At 35.7% G+C, this 16532-nt stretch overlaps 1 protein-coding gene and 1 pseudogene across 1 annotated transcript; one reads left to right on the top strand and one right to left on the bottom strand.

Annotated features, from left to right (window-relative positions):
* Window positions 1–192: 192 nt before the first annotated feature.
* LOC145596475 (uncharacterized) lies at window positions 193–1385 on the bottom strand. Its single transcript, XM_081652641.1, has 2 exons — window positions 849–1385; window positions 193–472 (listed from the first exon to the last, which is right to left on the bottom strand). Exons 1-2 carry the CDS (start codon window positions 1070–1072, stop codon window positions 247–249), a joined length of 450 nt encoding a protein of 149 aa, XP_081508767.1. The 5' UTR covers window positions 1073–1385; the 3' UTR covers window positions 193–246.
* Window positions 1386–12989: 11604 nt separating this feature from the next.
* Window positions 12990–15004, top strand: LOC145596798 (BTB/POZ domain-containing protein At3g05675 pseudogene; annotated as a pseudogene).
* Window positions 15005–16532: the final 1528 nt, after the last annotated feature.

Below are 16532 nucleotides of genomic sequence, written 5' to 3'. Positions count from 1 at the left end.
ACATTGGTCACAAGTTATATAGTGTATAAAACCAAAAGGATCAAATTCGACAGACACAGAATTATCGGTTGTAAACTTATGAACAGATATAAGATTTTTGATTAATTTAGGTACATGAAGGTCATTGTAGAGGGAAATTGGAGGATTAGGAGAGGGTAAACAAGATTTTCCATAACCAACAATAGAAATAGTAGTGCCATTATTGCCAACAATAATGCCATTATTTGGATGAGTGCTCAAATTAAATTAAGACGAGAAATTACCGAAAGAAGACCACATGTGGGAGGTTGCACCGGTATCCATGTACAATGACGGGTCTGTTTGAGCAAGATTCACGGTATGCATAGCTGCCTCTATGTCCGTTGGAGTAGACGAGGTAGACTGCCCATATTGAGATGCATACGCCTGCTGTTGCTGATTTGGTGGTCTCATACCAAGAATTCTTGGAGCATGGGGCCGCTGCTGTTGTGGCCTTCACATGAAAATTTTTGCAAACAAAAGTTTTTGTATAAGTAAAGCAGTACTAAAGTGGTTCATGAACGAGTAAAGTGTAAATAAGTGGTAGATTTATTATGGAGTAAAAGGACACATTTAGACAACCATTGTAAATTAGCCTTCTGGCCCGCCCGTGATATGCATGGGTTATTCATAGAAAATTGCATTGAAATATGATTGAATGAATACCAAATACATCTTTATGGGTGTAATGTGTAACCAAAAATATGATTAAAGAAAGGAAAAATTGACTTTTGCTACCAGCAAAAGCACCCTATGTCACATTTACTACCTGTTTAAAAAAATATTTTAAATTACTACCACACAAATTCCCTAAATGTATATTTCACTACCGGATGACTTTTGCCGTTAATGTTTCCGTCAGTGGGGCCCAACCACCGTCCAGCACCCACAACCACCTTCCAGCCACCTCCCTTTCCCCATCAACGCTGCCCCCAAAGGCCGAAATCGCGCTGCCACTCCATTCCCCTCGCCGGCCATCACACTCCCCTCGCCGGCGACCGGCTCTCCTTGCCCCTAAAGTACAATCCCCTACCCGAAACCCCTTTCTTTCCATGAATCCCTTGAATAACCCATCTTCAACCCTAAACCCCCAAATTGGTCTCAACCCTTGAAATTAAACCCCCCAAATTGTTCCTCCTCCACCGCCGCTAGGTTTCAGGGCTGGCGAGGAGCGCTAGGGGAGAAGGGCGGTGCCGCGCGTAGGAAGAGCAGGTGATGAACAATTAGTAGAGTAAACATCATTCTTGAAGCTTCCACCATTAACGACAATCGTTTGAAGGAGAGATAGCGCAAGATTAGGGTTCCGATGACGGAGACTAAGGATTGTAGCACGAAATGCCTCAAATTGAGTGAGGAATAGATGATTTGCTGCAACATTGAAGAGGAGATTGGTGTCTTTTTCCATTGTTAGAGGTGGTTCTCGCTCATTGGCTGCATGTTTCGGGGTAGCGAGAACGGGGAAAGGGATGGGGGTTCGTTGGCTGCGTAGGGGTGGGGGAAAGGGAGGGGGTGGGTTTGCGCCGGCGTCGGCCACCGGCAGGGGGGAGGGAAGGGGTGGCAGTTGTGGGAAGGGGTGGTTGGGTTACTTTTTTTTAAAAAAAAATCTTAATTCATTTTTTTTTAATAAACTTAACGGAATCCATTAGGATTCCGTTAAGTGGTAGTGAAAATTTAATTATGTGATTTTGGATGGTAGTAATATAAAATATTTTTTAAATGGGTAGTAAATGTGATACATGGTGATTTGGCTGGTAGTAAATGTTAATTTTTCCTTAAAGAAATTAAATTTTTGGGACTACTAAAATTTAAAATGAAGCTTGAAAAAGGGTGGAGGGACTAAATTTAAATAGAGAAAAGGAAAAGGTTGAATTGAATAAGGAATCTGAACTATTTAATGAAAGAGTTAAGAACGAAGTATTGTGACACATCGGGTTGGAAAAGAAGATAGGGAAGTGTAATAGGATAGGGACATGTGTCTTTACCAATTTGAGTTTTTAAATGCTAAGTATAAATGTTGGCTATTTATAAGGTGTTTCTCATTTAAATATCAACATTTAAAACTTTTTCTTTTGATGTACTAAGAGGTGAAACTAATGATATTTAAAACTGATTAAACCGCAAACCAAACAGAATTATTAATGTGGTTCGATTTTTTGTTAATATGGTGCGGTGTGATTTTATAAATTAAAAAATTATGTTTTGTATTTTGGTTTCTTTTTTAGGATTTGAATAATGATAAATCGAAATTAAAGAAATCGAAATATAGGCTCATATCTACATTATAGCCCTGATGAATAAAAAGTTATACCGCAAGTGCACGGTGTCTGTTGTTAGCAGAAATTTAGCAAATACGGGTCGAATCCCACAGGGAGACAGGTTCTATTAGTTTTTGCCCAATTATATGAACTATTTCTATAAACGAATAATGATTTGATGATTAATTTACTAAAGAATGACAATAATGAAAATAAGGTTGTTCTCAGATAAATTAAAGTCTAGGGCATACGTTCGTCCACCATGCTTATACCAATCCAAGAAATGCAAACAATCCATTAATAAACCAACTAGGTCGAATAATTAAAGCACTTGTTAATCCTATGGTCGGGAATTAACGCTTACGAATTAACATATGAGTTCGGCCGCTAACATAATCAAATTCGTCAATTGTAATTAAGCCTCTAAAAATATGATCTTTCAATTCTAATTTTTATTAGCTAAATATTCAATTCATGATATTGGCCAATTACATGAATCAAACAATAAAGCACAAATCAATTGGAATTATTTAAACCCTAATTCATAAATTTATAAATAATCAAGCATAATTAATCAAGGTATAAACATGGCTTCCCCCACTTAGCCCTAGATAACGACTACTCGCTCATAATTGAAATAAACAAAACAAAAGAGATAAATAAACTAGAATTCATAATTAATAAAATAAAGAACGAAAGATTGAATGAAATACCTCAATGATTGAATTAATGGAGAATAATAAACTAGGGTTCAACAATGGAGAGAAAACAAAGAAACGTTTAATCTAGAAAATAAAGCATAAGGGAGGAAAAAAAAATCCTCTCAAGTATTTATATTAAAGCCTAATCCTAAGTAAAATAAAATAAATAAATTAAAAAAGGAAATAAAAATAACAAAGGTCGTCTTTTAATTGGTCATGAGAATCACAATCGATGGAAACAATCCCGCACGCAAAACCCATCGCCCGATGGGTGGCCGATGGTCGAGTGGAGGTAGGCCGCGACAAGGACCATCGGCCGATGGATTCCCATCGGGCCAGGCAGCTTTGAGGGCCGTGTATGCGGCTAAACCATCGGGCAACCATCGCCCGATGGCTGAATGCTTGGTTGGCAGATTTGCAGGGCCGACTTCGGAAGGCTGTAACTCACAATCCAAGAATTATATGAAGGCGTGAGACCTATCATTGGAAAGCTCTTCAAGTCTAGTTTCCAACCCAACTTGAATCACCTCAATCCGATCTGTAGAACTCGAGTTATGGCTGAAACAATGCACAAGGGTCCTTTTTAATACTTTGCAAACCTTCGTTTTTCCCCGTTTCTAACTCAAATTCACTTCCGTAAGGTCCATAGTGACTCCCGTGGATGCTATTTTCATTTTCCATGCATAAAATCCTTAGATCCAATATTCACGAGCATAAATCCCTCGATCAATGAACCCGATCCATCGATTTCCATTCAAATATCATCCGAATCATTTCTAAACACTTCGAAAGCTTCCAAATGACTATGAAATCACCTGAAACATTAAGAAAAACACAAACGAAGCGTAATAAAGCGATACATGATGACTTATGCAAATATGACCCTAAAATCGACCAAAAAGACTAAGAAAAAGGTACAAAAACTAACATAAACGTGCCTAAGAACCCTATATAAACATGATTCATCAAGCCCAAATGTTGAGTTAAGGCGCCAAAAGCTCTACTGTAAAAGGCGCCAAAAACAAATAATGCCGAGTCAACGGCAAAAAAAGTTACAAAGTAAAGCTAAAAATACAAAGGTCAAAAAATTTCGGTGCAATTTTGCTTTTGTTTTGAAAACCGAATTAAAATAAAGTTGTGGTTTAGCTTGGACCGAATAATAATATAAAGCGGTGTGGTTTGAAAAATCTCAAACCAAAGTAATATGGTTTGGTTTTGGTTTGGGCTGTAAACCACATCGCAAACCAAACTTTCACCCATATGCCATCCTCCCCCCTCCCAACCACCCTCTCCCCCATCCCTTGCCGGCGCCCTACCCACCTTCCCCACCTACACAAAGGCTTCCCCACAATGGCTGACCTTACCCCGACACGTAATTTCCCCCACCATCAAACGCCACCTCTCCCCTTGAGTAGCATGCCCCTAAACTCTAAGCCTTATAATTTGAGCAAAGGTAGTGCTAGTACCTACTGGAAACAAAGTGAGGACCGTCATTGAAGCTCGAAAACCAACCACAAAACCTCAGCGAAAGTCCCACAGCTCGCCGAAGATGGATTTGGAAATCCTATAGTCTGACCACTTAACCTTAGGACTTGGGGGCGCGACTCTAGGGGAGGTGGTGTTCGTGGGTGGAGCTGGGATGTCGGGGTAAGGTCAGTCGACGAGAAGAAGCCTTGGGCGCTGGCAAGCAAGGTATGCTGGGCGCCGACAGGGGATGGGGAGGTAGTGGTTGGAATGGTGGGAAAAGGGGTAGTTATAATAAAAAAAATATTAATTATTATAATACTAATCATGGTTAAGTATTCTAATTAAAAAATAGTTATTGTATTTGGTAATAAAAAATTAACGACCTATCAAAATAAATAATATTATTTCCAATTTACCAAGGAGGAAAAATAAGTAGTTGGGTGTCACCAATTAAAAAATTAAGGAAATTTTGATTTCTTTTCAATTCATTTATCAAACAAATGAACATTTTGCAAACTGTGATGGTTTTTAACATCAAACAAAGAAGAATAATGTCAAGGTTTTCACTAGATCAACACTTACAAAATTCATTGATCACAATCTCTGCTCAAAGCGACAATATAAGGATTGATAAGGTATGAAAAAAATCTTACTTTGTTTAAATATATTAGAAAATTGATAAGGTATGTAAACATTGTTAATTTATTTAAAAGATATCCACATATTATAATTTAGAGAAGCTATTGTGTGAGTACGGACGCACGAACTGTCTAGTGCGGGAGGGTTAGCTAATAAATTTTACTATTGGCTGATAAGTTTCATGTGTTGGCTGATATTATATGTTTCATTTGTTGGCTTATATGGTTTTGTGTTGGCTAATATATATTCTTTTTATTAGCTGATATGTTTTTTTTCTTTTTTTGATCTTTATCTTTTGTTGGCTGATATCAGATATCATTTGGCTTATATGTTTCTTTAGTTGGCTTATGTAGTTATTTTGTTGGCTGATATGTATATTTAAATTGTTGGCTTATATATGTATCATTTTGTTAGCTTACCTGTTGCCTATCTTTGCTGAATTTATCCTTTTGTTGGATGATACGCTCTATTTGTTGTCTGATATGTTCTTTCTGTTGGTTGATAAGTAGCAATTGTTGGCTGATACATTCCTCTAGTTGGCTGATATGTATCTTTTATTGGCTGATATATTCCTTTCGTTTGCTGATTTTAACTTTTTGTTGGCTGATCTACTTCATTTGTTGGCTCAGATGTTCAATCTATTGGCTTATTTGGGGTACATTTTGTGGTTGATGTATTCCTACTGTTGGCTGATATGTATCTTTTGCTGGCTCATAGCTTGTTGGCTAATACGTTTATTAATGTCTAATACGTCTCTAATGTTGACTATTTTCAGACATCAATTGGCTTATATGTTAGTTTTATTGGCTTATATATGTCGTTTATTGGCTGATATGTATACAAACAAAAAAAATCTTGAGATAAAGCTAACAATTCAGCTTCACCACCAGTCAACAATTCAACAATTCATCATACCATCATCATCAACACGCAACAAACAAACAAATAAAGCCACCGTCCATATCATATCATCATCATCATACCGTCATCATCAACACCCAAAACCACTTCATTTGCCATTTTCGAACTCTAACCCAGAAATTGTAGAGCCCGCATGTTCAAAGCTCCACCACCAGCCAATAACCCAAGATCACCAACACACGGTCCACCAAACCCAGCCATAAATCTTCACGCCATCATACCCCACCGATCCCACCATCCACCGAGTCATCGTCCACCGAACCACACCCCCCAAAGCACACCCAAACCGCCACCACAAATTCACACCCAAACTGCCGCCACAAAATCGCACCCAAATTGCACCCGCCACCGACAAATCGCACCACCAAATAGCAACCAAATCAAACCCAAATAACAATCAAATCGAAGCCATTGCACCACCGAAATACACCACCAAATTGCAGGAAAGAGAGTGGAAGAGAAAAAAGAAAGAAAAAGAGAAAGGAAGAGAAGAAGGAAAGAAAAAGAGAAGGGAAGAGAAGAAGGAGGAGAACTGTGCGGCAGTCGTACAAACTGTTAATTGGGTACAGGTGGACGCACCCAAAAGTTTGCGTATAGTTTATGCCCTAGTTTATATTATTAAATTATATCTTCTATACCCTAGTTCGAAGGCAAATACTTGAGTTTTCAAATCGGCATTTTGTTTTAAAAATGATGTACTTTAGTTTTAATTGTATTGGTTGAAACATTGAACCTATTAAAGCTCCTTTGAGTAGTTTGGCAAACTTATTTCGTAGTTTGTAATCCCATTTTCAATTAATTGCATGCTCATGTCAAAAGAAAAAAAGAAAAATTTTGTTGCAATTCTACATTAATCTATGTTTCAACCTACAACTTAGTAAGATTGGACAGCACTATTTGAAAATTCGATAATCCGATCCCCATCCAATCCGAAAATTATGGATATCCGATTAAAAATCAATTTTAGATTGAATATGCAATAATCCAAAAATCAGATATCGAAATCAAATATCGAATACCAAATATTGAATTCGGATTTTTGATATCCAAAAGATTTGATATCCTCCTTCATTTAAGAGTTTAAACCCCATCAATCCTAAAAAGAATCATTTTTTCCTTTATATAGACCCCACCAAACCCTAAATTTAGTTTTCTACATTCAGACCCCCACCTACCCTGCCTCTCCTTCTATTCTCTATCAACCCTTACTTTCTCTATCCACTTCTCATCTCAAACCTCAGCCTCTTAGGCCCCGTTCTTTAGAGCCGCTTTGCTCTGATGAAATCTGCTCTGCTCTGTTTCAATCTGCTCTACTCTGCTCTGCTCTGCTTCAATCTGCTCTGCTCTGCTCTGCCCTGCCCTGCTCTGCTCTGCTCTGCTTAAAAATAGTACTTAAAAATAGCTGCTTCAATCTGTTCTGCTCTGCCCTGCTCTGCCCTGCCCTGCTCTGCTTCAATCTGCTCTGGTCTGCTTTGTTCTGCTGAAATCTGCTTTGCTCTGCTCTGCTCTGCCCAGAAGCTCAAAAGAACAGGGCCTTAGTCAGGCTTCTCAAATTCTCAATCAATCTTTACAGCTTCTCCTTTGCACCGGTCGTTCTCGGTTTTGGCGTGTATTCTTTTAAAATCATGGGTTTTTTCATTCAAAAATTTTAATCGAGCGTCGGTTATGGGTTTCATTTCCTCTTTTAAAAAGCCCCATAAAGATCTCCACAACAATTTTCCCAATTATTGGTCGGGTACCACACTCGATTCCACCTCCAACATGGACCCAATTCCGTCAATTGAATTGAAACTTGGTATTATTTTCTTACATCTCTTTCCTCCCTGTCGTGGTAGTAAAAATTTGTCGCACTTTCCTAATTTTACATTTTTTTCAATCATAAATTAAAAACCCCAGCAATTTTTTATTGATATTTAAGTTTTTGATGGGTTTTGTTCGAGTTGGGTGTACAACGGAAATTGTTAATTGTCAATTTGAATTATGTTAGAGTTGCAATCAATTTTTAATTTGTAGAATCTTGATACATAATTGCAATTAATTATGTAGCAAAAAAGAAAAAAAAATTGATTTTTAAATATTTTGTCATCTTGTATCCTATTTTTTGAAGATATTAATTTTGTTCAAAATTTTCATTCTTTCAATTAGTAAATTAATTTACGTATGATAATTTATATATATACATCAGCAACTTGCCTTTAAAAACAAATCAAACTGCAATTAAACTAGTATTTTACTTATTTTTTCATTTATTTTATTTAGCCTTTTATTAAAACATTTGGATGTTGGATATCGGAATTATCGATCCATAAATTTTCAAATATCCGAATATCGAATACGGCTATCAAATCACCCAATTTTCGGATATAGATACTCGATTCAAGCTCACCCTTAAAACTATGTCTCTAATTGAAGTTGATGACTTCATTCACCTTGGCCACCACCCGAAGAAGCTAGAGAAGGAGGCAAAACCAACTAAAAATGTAAGCTTATGATTATTACTACTAAAAAAAAAGCCTTTTCCTGTAAACCTAAACTTTCAGTTCAGCTTCTTTTGGGTTGAGCGCTTCCCCCTAGTCTGCAGAAGTAAGCACTTCAAGGGGGAAGCGCTCAACTAGAAAGAAGTTTAATATGAAATTTAGGTTTAAAGGAAAAAGCATTAATGGTGAAATTTTTCTCTATGATATCCATTTTCTTGACCCCAGTTCAAACTAGGATCCAAGCACTGTAAGTGTTTTATTGTAAAATATCAGTGTTGCATATATTGTAGTTTTATTAATTTCTACAACTGGTAGTCCTATATAATAAGGAGTTTGTTTCAATCAAATTAAAGATGTGAATATTTCATTCAACAAATTAATTTATCTATGCACAATGTAAATTATAAGGGTTTTTGTTTCTTTCATTTGTTCCTTTTGTTTTAAGAGTACTTTTTTCTTACTTTTTGACAGACATTATAATATTGAGCATTGGATTAGTACAACACATTGATTAGTTAAATGTTTATTTAATTGTTTTGAAAGATATATACAATTGTTTAAAGGTTTATTTAATTTATGGTTGGTCTGACAAGTGATAGCTAGAAAAATTATGACATAAAACGTTAAGAAAGAAATAGGTAGATAAGTAATATGATTTTTCCAAAAAAAAAAAAAAATTGGATTGCTTCGTTTATGTATCTATCTCTAAAAGAAATCAAAGTTTGATTGATTTAACGTGTAGTAGAAGATGATAAGTCATGACATAAACCACTATGAAAAATGTTGGAAGAAAAATAATCCATCGATTTGTTGATCTATCACTAGAAGAAATTGAAGTTTGATTGATATAACATGTGATAGCAGATAAATTGTGACGCAAAACGTTGCAAAAATTTGATAAAAAACATATGATTGATTCATTGATCCATTTCAAAAAGAAAGTAAATACTGATTAATTTACCATGTGATATAAAAAAAATGACATAAATTTTGAAAATGAAGTTGATAGGAAAAATAAATAGAAAACTCTCATTGGTACCACTCTAGAATTGATTTAAATTTTCCCATTGGTACAATTATCTTTTTGCCTTCTCTGATTCGCTTGACGTTTTGGGGCCATTTTAATCACAGTTGGAAAAAAAGACTATACTACAAGGGGTACCAATAGAAAGACAAAAAGTTATTATTATACGTACTAATGGAAAAAGTTAAATTTAGATTGATATGAATGAGAATACCCAAAAAGATAAATTGTCTTAATTTATTGAGCTATCACTAGAAGTGAGTACTTAAATACGAACATAAATCAAAACAGGGTAATTAACAAGGAACAAACATAAACGAAATAGATAAAACCCTAAACTCTTCGTGCCCTTTAATGAAACATCATCTATTCACCAAGTAGCGTAAAACAAATCAAACGTGTTGTTTGGTTGCACGAAAAAAAAGGAGGAATTTAAAATTCATGTAAATTGAGAAATAAGGAGTTTATTTGGTTAACCATAAAAATTTATGGGAACTTGCAATTCTCATAAAACATGGAAATTAATTACCAAGCTCGTCCTTGGTAACTTATAATTCTCATGATTTGCAAATGTATTTATAACAACCAAACAACTTTAGCCATTTTCTAAAAAATTTGATGTGAAATTAATTCTAATGAAATACAAATGTGTATTGAAATTTAATATCTATGTGAACCAAACAACAACAGATTATGATGAGATAATATTTAAAATCAATAATAGTGAAAAAAAAATGTCTGACCAAAGCTTGTAGGTATAGAATCAACGATATACACATATAACTACACAAAATTAAATCATCATTTGATTCAAACATGTATAAAATGAGCCAAAATTTTTAAGCAAATAGGTAGTTGAAAAGAAAATTATAATTTCATAACGGTTCACCAAGATGCGGTTATTGAAGGTTTTCAAATTCAGAAATTAAAAGGTGAATTCAATTGGCAGCGAGTTTTCACTATTAGGGTTCGCCATAAGTTTTATAGATGTAGTGATGTTGCATATATAAGAGCGAGAGGAATGAAAAAGGAGGACAAAAAAAAACTTATGGGAGAGAATGTGATACATAGTAGAAAAGTTACAACTATTAGAACATTTCGGTAAAATAATAAAAGTAAATAATTTGATACGATAACTACCATGACAATATTAAATAATAAAATTATATTACAAAGGTGGTATTATTATTCATTTATTTTATGTTATAATTTCTTATAGTAATTACCCAATCAAGTTTATAGTATTCATCATTTTATCTACATGTATAGACAGTCAAGACTTTTCTTATAAATATGTATATATAATAAAACTTTTTGACTGTCTGGACATTTAGGTAAAATGATGAATACAATTAAATGTGATCCTAGCCACGTCACTGCGGCATCAAGGATGGTTATTCGTGGCTCCAAGCCCTCCTCATTTAAAGCTAATATAGGAAAGGGTCATGCTAGTAGCTCGTCTCACAAAACATCTATTAGAATAATGACATCCGATGATGAAAGTGAGATTGAAGAAGACATTGGTGTAGATGATGTTTATGTAGATGATAGTGATGAGTATGTTGATCTTATTAGTTTTAAGGGAGAGTAGTAGAAATTAGAGTACCATGGCCAGTAAGGCACTCGAGCTACCTGCACATATCTATTCTGATCGACCATAAGTGACTCTTTCTTATATGATTATGGGTTTTAAGCATCAATTTCCTCAGCAAGTACCACATTGTAGACAGACATAGTAGTGGTAAAGATCAGCAAATTTTTGTCTACACTTGAGGAGACATTTTTGTGGTAAAGATTCAAGAGAACCTTGAGCTATGTCGTCTATCATTGTTGTACTCTGGCTTTGAGTTTTTGGATCAATCAACTATAACTTTGTTATGCTTAAAGATATAACTCAATTCTGCTTATTTTGAGGATGCTAAAGGAACATGAAAATTTATGTGTTCTTCATTTTACGTGCGTAACTTGCAGCATCTACTTATCTTGGCCTATAAATTATTATTACTTTAATAATATCAGTTGATAATGCTTGCAAATATTCCTGATACTGACAAAGTAGTAACAAATGAAGCAATCAACCCTTTGACTGACCAATGACAGAGTTTATGTATAACTCGAAATTCAGTTTGATTTCTTACGCTTCTTTTACTATTTTTCTACACTCATTTCGTTCATGATAATGTTACTTTTCAATCCCTTATATGGGAGATAAATTTTAAATAGGAAGATTTGGGGGGGGGGGGGGGGGGGGGGGGGGGAAATCTATAGCACTGACTGTACATGGTTTAGGAAACTGATAATCTTACTGTTTTAGCTGAATAGAAATAGTGACATAATTTTATAAGAAAGCAAGTGCATTATTTAAGTTGATGTGTTTCTGAAGTTGAGTTTGTGCTTAATGGCAGAAGCATGGGTCATTAGAGAAATTGATTAAAATATATCTTAACTAAAATAATAGTTTATGAATTGACATTTTGGGAAATTGACTTTTCTAGTTTGGCCTGATGTGAATGTGAATAAATAATTTCATATTTTTTTTTTCTTTTTTATTTCTTTTTCTTATGTTATGGGAGTTGAGACTGCCTTCAATAATGAAGAGGAAATATGATTAGAACATTTGAGTGATGAAGGGGGAATATGAGGTTTAAGCATTTGAGTAAAATAAATTCAACTACAATCAGATATATAAGACTTTTTGGAATTTGACAAAATACATTGTTATGTTGCTCAATGTACACCATGTTAATGTAGTGATCGATGTGTTATCTTTAGTAGCTTCATTGGGATCTTATTGACCGGTCTCCTTCAGCATTACTTATTTAAGCTGTTGATGGTGCCTACTGACTTTGATAGCCACCGTAGAATAATATTATTCGCCTTGCATTATTTCATGCTAACTATTGGCTCAATGTCTTATAGTTGTAAATTCTGCTAATTACTATAACTTGTTCTTCATTGTTTTGTGAATATGTAACGTAGTTGTGATGATTGGTTGCTTCACGCCCAGAGCTGCTTGTCGGTTGAATGGAGAAGCCTGTAAATTCTGTTAATCACTACAACTTGCTCTTCATTCTTATTTCTTTTGTCCTTTCCCGAATTTGCAGCTATGTTGTCTCTCTGCAATTGACTATGGATAGAATAGGGTGATAGAATCTTTGTAAAAACTGTAAACCCGAATGCATTTTGTACCCGTCCTGTTGTAAATTTTGAGCTGCAAGAAGATCCTTAGCACCATGGGTGATAATGAGCTGAATAGAGCTTCAATATGACTTAACACAGTTTTGCTATAGCTCGAACCTGAGCTTGCCTCAAGCTTGAAGCCTTGAAATGCACAATTTACAGCTTAGCTCTGAGTGCACTCACAGCCTGACTTGAGGTCGAGTAAAAAGCTGTTGCTTAGTTTAATGTCTTTTGAAAATGTTGGCAATGAGCAAAAATATACATTTGTATATGCATATATGTGTGTATATATGTGCTGGTTTCACAAATGCACACCATTGGACCCACAGCTTACTCCATTCTAGCCCGCCTTCAACCAGTAGATTAGGGAGCCATTTGGATGATATTTATGTCAGTCATTCGATTTGCCACTTCATCACCACCTCCATCATTGAAGGATCCGATCAAATCTTCGGCCCAAGAGCAGCTAGAGCACATGCTTGCTGAGGATTTGAGGATGATGATCCTCCACTTCTCACTTCATGTGATGAGCTGATGTTAGAGGTGAGAGATTGTATTAAAAGACTCTTATTGAGATATAGTGCTCTTCTAGCTAGAATCTTTATTGAACTAATGAAAGATTTAGTGATTTTTGGCTCGAGGTTTCCGATATGATTGTCAAGCTTATTGAGAAAGCAAGTTCAAAAGTGAAAATGCCTGAAATAAAAATGAAGGCTGCTAGTTGAGACGAACACTACATACAAGAGGGGGGTGAACTGTATGTGAGTTCCTAGTGACTACTTTTGCGGAATATAAAAACAAAATGTGAAGAAACTTGCAATGCACACAATAATTTACAAGGAAACCATCCCGGGCCCAACTGGAAGTAAAACCTTGACCCTTTAAGGGATTTCCAAAACCAAACCAATCCACTATAATAGGGCAAACAAACAAGTTACAATCTATTATACTCAAACCTTTACTCACAAGTTCCAGACTGAACTTGCTACATGATAGAGCCCTATCCTACCCAACCTAAGTCCCTGACTTAGATTCACTCATACTCCCTGAGCACTCTTTACCTCAGCTTCAACCTTGAAGCCTACAACACTGCATGCAAAGATATAAAACACACACCCAAGAACCCAACCAATACAAACAATTGACTGCTAGTATATGAAAGGTAAGCTACGCATGAATAACCCGAAACTAATATGACAAAGTATAAACTTGGCAAACTTACACAATTAAGCACAGTTCGAATTCTTCACGCATAAACTCACAGAAAATAATGAAATGGGATTTCTACAATTTATACAAGACTTGCTCGTATAGAAATTAAAGTAGGGTTTTCAAAAGATAAATATGTTAAATTACCAAAATCTCAAAACACGGTTTTATGTAAATCGTTTTAGAAGAAAATCTTTTTAGAAAACTTTTCAAAGATAAATCATGTTTTTAAGAAACAAATCATTTTAAGCTCGCCAAGCTTCTTTTATCATGTTTCTAATAAGTCTCACACGTATTCTTAACTAGCATATTCACAACAAATCTAAAACATAAGAACTTAACAAAACTGCTTTGTCAATATTTTGTAAATCATGATACTTGGGCTTCACGCAGTCCGAGATAAAGTTCCCGCTGTCACTTGTACTCCAGTGCTGAAGTGGAACTTTGCTGGCCAAGTTCTTGTAGAACTTTTTGTCTTCAACGTAGACCAAGCCAATCATCTCAACTTGTTGTCTTCAAGTTCTTGTTAGGGAACTTAGTTAGTTCTTGTGAGAGAACTCTTCTTCTATCTTCTTTAACTCTCATTGGAACCTTCTCATGTCTTCTTTGATAGGTTACTCTTCCACTTCCAAAGTCTACTTCACGTGTTTAATAACAACACTTAGAAATTCTTTATTAGTTAAAGTTTGCTAGTTTTTGTTCATCATCATCAAAACCTTTAAACTTCAACAAAGGTGATCGAGGTAGCAACAAAAGTATTAGAATCTATAGGGTATGGAAATGTTGTTTTGCCAATTGTAAAGAGGCTTCACATGGTAAAGTTATGACTCCCCTTTGCAAGAGTTACAAAGCCTTTGATTGACACTGCTCCATCCGATACTGAGGAGGATAATTTGAAGCCCAAAATAGATTGTGAGGTGTGGCAGACCTTGGAGTCTGCATTTGTTTTGATCATACTGGCATTGCCATCAGGGGATCAAGCGGAGATCTTAACAGAATGGTTGGATAACCAACATATTCAAAATGGTTTGGATAATCAACATATTCGATATCCGGCCTGACTTGTCTAAGGTTGCCAAAAAGAGACTGGCACCGTTTGCTGCATCATTATAACAGAAATTGCAATGTGTTTCATCAATACTATGCTTGTCCAAAATTAGCATGCTATGACTAGTATGATAGCTTGCTCTAACAACTTCTGACGAAATAATGTCCATGCTTAGTTTCTTACAGTAGCTAAATTAAGGTAGAATTGGATACTTCTACCTGCAAAAGCTTGGGTTTAGTAACAGTCAGTGTATGTCATGAAAGATATTGATAGTGATACTACTACTCCGACTGATAGGATGTTAGCAACGGCATTGGCGTTAGGAAGAAAAGTCTAGAGGGTTTTACCGGGAACATTTGAGGGAAAGGAAGGCCAGAGGAGGTGATAAGAGTTATTAAATGTGTAATTTGGATCAATTGTATTGCTCTAGTAAATTATTGTTGGATAAACTTGTGAGTTGAACCATGTAATTGGAGATTTAGGGTTGATATCTAATTATCACAGCTTCCCCAAATTCAATAATTAGTGGTACAGAAACGTAGGAGATTGTTTGGTTGTATTGGTTTTCTCTAAACATTGTGATAGATATTATAGGATTACGATAATATTTGTCGCAGAGTTAGGATATATTGTATCTATCTATACTTAGTATTAAAAAGAAAAATTTGTTCAAAAGGACCACTAAAGTGACCTTTTTTGTTCAAAATGACCTATTAAGGAAAACGTTGTCTAAAAGGACCATAAAAGACAGTTTGGGTTGTTTAGGAGGACCAAAGCCGATTTTCAGGCAACTCAAGGTCGGACTCCGGCGTTGACCATCACGTGCCAAGCACGTGACTCATTAATTTCACCAAAATTTATTTTTTTTCCTTTTTTCCCTAATTTTCCTCTAATTTTCCAATCGACCCTAATTTAACCCTTTTTAATTTCACTCTCTCTCCTCCGTTCTTTCTCTATACTCATCTTGTTTGCCATTGTTAGTGAGGTCAAAGCATCAAGTTAAATGGTTAATGAAATTAACTTCACCACAAGCAACAAATAAGTACAACATCAACCTACAACACGCTAACCCTCCTCCCACTTCACCATCGACAACAATCAGGCCACCACTCCAACAAACCTCCGCACCTCCACCAAACAGCCCAAACAAACACCTAACAAACCCACAACCACCTAAACCCACGATGCTTACCTTGTGCAAATTTTCCTCAATTGTAGTGTGGATGAATTCGTTTGGAAATAAATGCAAAATTACGGGTTGAATATAATCAAAGGTTACAGAAATGAGGAGAGAGAATGAAGGGAAAAAGGGAAAATTGGGGTTAAGGGGAAGAATGGGGGGAAATTGTGGAAAAAGGAAAAAACAATTTTGGTTCATGGTTTATGCTTTGAGGATTGAGAAAGAAGAAGAAAAGAAAAAATTGGGGGCAAAGGGGAAATTTGGGGGGGAATTGATGGAAAGAGGGAAAAAAAGGAAAAATAAAATTGGGCCTCAAAATAATGAAGCACGTGCTTGGCACGTGATGGTCAACGCCGGATTCTGGCGTTGACTTGCCTGAAAATCGGCTTTGGTCCTCCTCAACAACTCAAACT

This window comes from Chenopodium album, chromosome 20 (assembly GCF_948465745.1).
Source record: "Chenopodium album chromosome 20, dcCheAlbu1.1, whole genome shotgun sequence".
Lineage (NCBI taxonomy): Eukaryota > Viridiplantae > Streptophyta > Magnoliopsida > Caryophyllales > Amaranthaceae > Chenopodium > Chenopodium album.
Note: the sequence above shows the minus strand (reverse complement) of the source record. Positions and strands in the feature narration are given on the sequence as shown.